The 4,639-nt window shown below is 45.9% G+C and overlaps 1 protein-coding gene across 1 annotated transcript; it reads left to right on the forward strand.

The window, feature by feature from the left end:
• The first annotated feature begins 209 nt into the window (after positions 1-209).
• Positions 210-4,639, forward strand: MTRES1 (mitochondrial transcription rescue factor 1). Its single transcript, XM_071446836.1, has 4 exons — positions 210-365; positions 1,893-2,325; positions 3,132-3,204; positions 4,187-4,639. Exons 2-4 carry the CDS (start codon positions 1,901-1,903, stop codon positions 4,361-4,363), a joined length of 675 nt encoding a protein of 224 aa, XP_071302937.1. The 5' UTR covers positions 210-365; positions 1,893-1,900; the 3' UTR covers positions 4,364-4,639.

Genomic DNA, 4,639 nt, shown 5'->3' on the forward strand with positions numbered 1-4,639 from the left:
TATATGTTTTGGATGTATGGACATTCCTGTTTATTTCACCCTACCTGCCTTGAAACAGCCTGCTTGAACAGGGAGTTGGGACCAGGTAACACTGTGGTGCCTTCCTTCCAACCTTGCCCATTCCGTGATACCGTGAGAGGCGCCTCGGCTCGCAGACCGGCGGGCACGGGGCGGAGAAGGAGCGGCCTCCGCACCGCCCTCGCTGCCCGTCCCGCCCCGGGGCGCCGAGCGGGTCCGCCGAGCCCCGGCCCCGGCAGAGGGCGCCGAGCCGGGGCTGCGGTGGCTCCGGCTCCGCCTCCGGCGGGCGGGCGAGCGGCGGCGCGGGGACGGCAGCGCGGCCCGGGCCGAGGCGCCCCGGCACCCAGGTAACGCCGGCCCGCGGGCCGCCCTCCGCCGGGGCGGGCGCGCCAAGGCTCTGAGGCGGCGGGGCCGAGTCGCGGAGGCGGCTGGCGGCGGCTGGGCCGCGGCCGGGCCCCTGCGGCCTCCCGGGGCAGCCGCCAGGGAAGGCGGGGCCGCCCGGTGCCGCCGCTACCGAGCGCCCCGCCGGCGGGTCGGGGGGCGCCGGGCCCAGCTCTGCCCGCCCGGGGGTTCCAGCGGGGCGGAGAGGGCGCGCCTGCGGCGCCGGGCGGGCTCACCGCACTCCCGGGCCGCTTGTACCCGCTGGCCTGCGCGGAACAAACTAAGGTCGAGCGCTAAAAAGAAAGAATAATATTTGTTTGCACGTTCTGCAAACAATATTTGCAATAATATTTCTTTGCACCTTCTTGCATTTCCAAATAGCTGTTGGAATTTGCCCCCGAACTGAGGAGAGGCCTGTGTCTTCTGCAGTCGCTGTACCGTCCTACAATTCAAACTCTTTGTCCTATATTTTAAGGTCACATATTTAGATATAAGAAAAAAGCCAGGGGAGGTGTGGTTATTTTTATTTGGCCAGTAATTGCTCTCATTGATCAGGGCTTTTTTCTCAGCCACAAATAGCGGCTCATTTAATGTTTCGGCAGAGGTCACTTGGGTGCGGGGAAACCAGACTCTAATCTCGTAAGGAAACACGTGTTTCCGTGGATATGAGATCACAGTAAAAGCCAGCGCAGCGCCCAGCTCGTAGGGGCTGTAAATCAGTTTCTGAGAGTGTTGAAAGACATCTGGGGTGTTTTGGGGGTGTTTGCACCTCCTTATCCCAGGTCAGAGAGAGGAGCAGCAGCGTTGTATTGATCAGTCTGACACAGCAGCACCGGGGAGCTTTCATATGAGCCTGCTGTTGCCACTGCCATTCCTGGTGTCACGTCTGTTGCGGTACATAGAGAGAGCCGTGTTATTTCTGCCGAGCACTACCGCGGCGCCAGTTCCCATCTGGAGAAACAGGGGGGGACGTTTTGCAGTGTTTTGCCACGCAGGGGTGTTGTGGTCCAAGCAGAAACGGAGGTTAAGCAGCTTTCAGCTTTTCTGGATTTGCTTGCTTGCAGTGTTCAGCTACTTGCTTGTATTGACAATGACTCATGATAATTAGAGATCTCCCCTGCTTTTTATGACACAGATAGCGGCGTTACTGTGTATTTTGTGATTGTATTTCAGATGTAGGGAGCAAAGTGCCACAAATGTGTTTGCACAGTTAATGCTGAACACCAGAAAAGTAATTACAAATGAAGTATTCTGCTGGGCTTTTCTGCGTTTGTTTCTCCTCTGGCGTCTTAGCTCTTTGTAGTGTTGGCCAGTGTATGAGAAAGTCGGATCATAAAGCCACCTAAAGCCTTGTGCTTTCAGGTGATGCATCACTATATGGGGAACTGGATACTCATCTTTTTGTAGTGAGTGTTATGACATATGTAGGGAAATCCTTCCACTCCATCAAAGCAGTTGCTCATTTTTACATAAGAATGTTTGTTTTATTTTAGGTTATGCTATGACTGGCTTCAGACTCCCCATCAGCACTTTGAGAAAACTGAATGTCTGGTTCGGACTGTGGGAGAAAGTTCCCTCAAATAAACTGTATCCCACTTGGAGGAGAAGCTTATTCTGTAGCTGTCAAGCAAGCACAGTAAGCTACAGAAGATGTTTCAGTTTTTCCCCAGTCAGACTCAGTGCACTAAGACTCTCTCCAGAGTATATCTCAGTACTTTCTCTGAGGAACAAAAGCAGCAAAAGCTCTAAAAAGAGCAGACAAAGCTTACAAGAAGAGGAGGAAGAAGAGGATGAAGATGAAAGTAATTTGGAAGATGAATTTGAAAATGACCCCAATGTAGTAAAAGATTACAAGGATCTTGAAAAAGTAGTGCAGTCTCTTCGATATGATGTGATCTTGAAAGCTGGTCTAGACATGGCAAGAAAGTAAGTACAGAAGAAACAACTTGCTACTGAGAAAGATGTCATGCATCTAAAATTTGACTTCTGATAAGTTTTTACTGCTGGAATAACTCCAGTATTTGTGGGGAAGTTTTTTGGGGTAGCTTTTTTGACTCTCTAAATAGATGTTTTGGATGTATAGATGTTCCTGTTTATTAACCTCCCTTGAAATAGCCTGATTTTGCTTTTCCCTATCTCCAGTATTTCTAAGATTGTTGAGGAGGCATTTGGTAATCACTTCCTATTTCTTTAAAATTAAGGAAATGCAAAATACTGTACTGTGTAATATGAAAAGGTCTAATTTGAGATTGAGGGAGTAAAATAATGCACTATTTAAATGAATGGAGAAATAGGGGCTGGTAAGTATAAGCTTCACAGGCCACCAGGTAAATGTGCAGTCTATAAATCTATCACAGTGTTTGATCTAATGCCACCTGCAGAAGTCTGATATCACTGTGTTGTTGGAACAAAATATTAGTATAACTTGATAACTAACAAATTATTAAACTGGCTGGTGCAGGAAAGGGGATATTATTTATTGGATATTCAAGAGACAGATCTCTAGAAACAGCTTTTCTGGCACAGAGCAACTATAGGCTATTATTTCATTTAGTATTTGTGAAAGCCCTTTTCTTTACTTCCAGTTCAAATCTGAAGGTGTCCTTTACACACAAATTAGAGGTGTAGAAATGTGCCTTGCCTATGAATGGTGGTGTTGTGTTTCTGCAAAGAAACAATTGCATTTTGTTTGCTGCACACTGTAACTGCAATAAAACCTTGTTTTTCTTCAGTAAAGTAGAAGATGCATTCTACAATAATGAACTCAGGCTGAATGGAGAAAAACTATGGAAGAAAAGTAGAACTGTAAGACTTTTTAATTTTTTTTTAATATAGTACAAGAAAATATCTAAGGCATGATCTCCCTCTAGATCACTCTGCAAAGGTGAATGCACAGCATTGCTAACACCACTTCCACCTGGGGGGGATGGTGTGACCATGGTTCCCTGGGTAAAACTTTATTCCCTAAGGCAGACAGGAAACTTGTGTGGTTGGAGAGTCAAATCTAAGTCTGAAAGTCAGGAGAAGGCAGCAAGGACGGAACATTTTAAGCTGCTGAAAGAAGTGATGATACCACTATGCGAGGTTGGTGAAGTAGCAATTATTAAATCTGAGATATTGGTGGAGCAGGCACATGATTAAAGAATAAGAGGAAGTTTGATGATAGAAAGGGATTGAAACTGGAGTAGCTGAGGGAAGGTTGTTGTACCTGTAATAGAGCACACAGGACCACAGTTAGGAGAGAGCCAGAAGGATCACCAGACATGTACTTCTACCAACCCTTTCTTTATGTGAGGGTGATCCTCAGTGGTGGCTACTGTCATCAAAGGGCAATGTGGTGAGAAGTTTTGATTCCTGATCCCATAGAGTTAAGGCTGGTTTATGAGAGGTGTACTGCTTCTGTGACTTGGGAGAGGAGCACAGGCACTTGCTGAGCACTCTGTTCTTTGAAACACTTTAACTGTTTTAAAGGCAGGAAGAAGAACTTTGCTGGTTTGTGTCTGTGTTGACAGGAAATAAAGACATACATGAAACCTTTTTCACAGAGTTAGATGTTGGTTGTATTACATGGAGCCTGAAGCTCTTGGCAGGGGAGGTCCTGAGACATGTAATTGTGTATTACCACGGCTTTCCTGGAAGTTCATCACTGGAGGATCTATAATAGGTCTGGTAGTGGCTGCCTTCCTCCTCTCCTGTGAGATAGGAATATTAAGTGGAAAGAAAGGAACATGGCGGGGATTTGCCCAAGGAATGTTTATAATCACTCATCTTCTCTTTCTGTTTCCAGGTGAAACTTGGTGACACACTGGATCTCATAATAGGTGAAGATAAAGAAACAGGAACTGCAGTAGTTATGCGGGTAGTCTTGAAAAAATTATCTGACAAAACTGAAAATGAAAAATACAAAGTTATTTTGAGGCGTTGGAAAAACTTAAAAGTGCCCAAACAGGATGTACTTAAGTAACAAGGGGTTGCATGTGGCAGCATAAGATTTTTGCAGAAAAACATATTTTTTTGTTAAATATGAATTTTGGTTGAACAAAATTACAGTACCCTTTTTTAAGGGCTTGTGTCAGAATGTTATCTCACTCTGCTGCGTACATCAATAATCATGCAATAAAGCCTGTCACTTTTTGCTGGTAGCTTTGTCTTGTGGTACTGTAAGTTAAAAGATCCAACACTTACATTTCCAGGAAGTTTCTTATAAATAATGAATCAATAAAGACTGATTTGATCACTA

The sequence above is a fragment of the Agelaius tricolor genome, unplaced genomic scaffold, assembly GCF_023055355.1.
Source record: "Agelaius tricolor isolate 1412-34295 unplaced genomic scaffold, bAgeTri1.0.p SCAF_1, whole genome shotgun sequence".
Classification (NCBI taxonomy): domain Eukaryota; kingdom Metazoa; phylum Chordata; class Aves; order Passeriformes; family Icteridae; genus Agelaius; species Agelaius tricolor.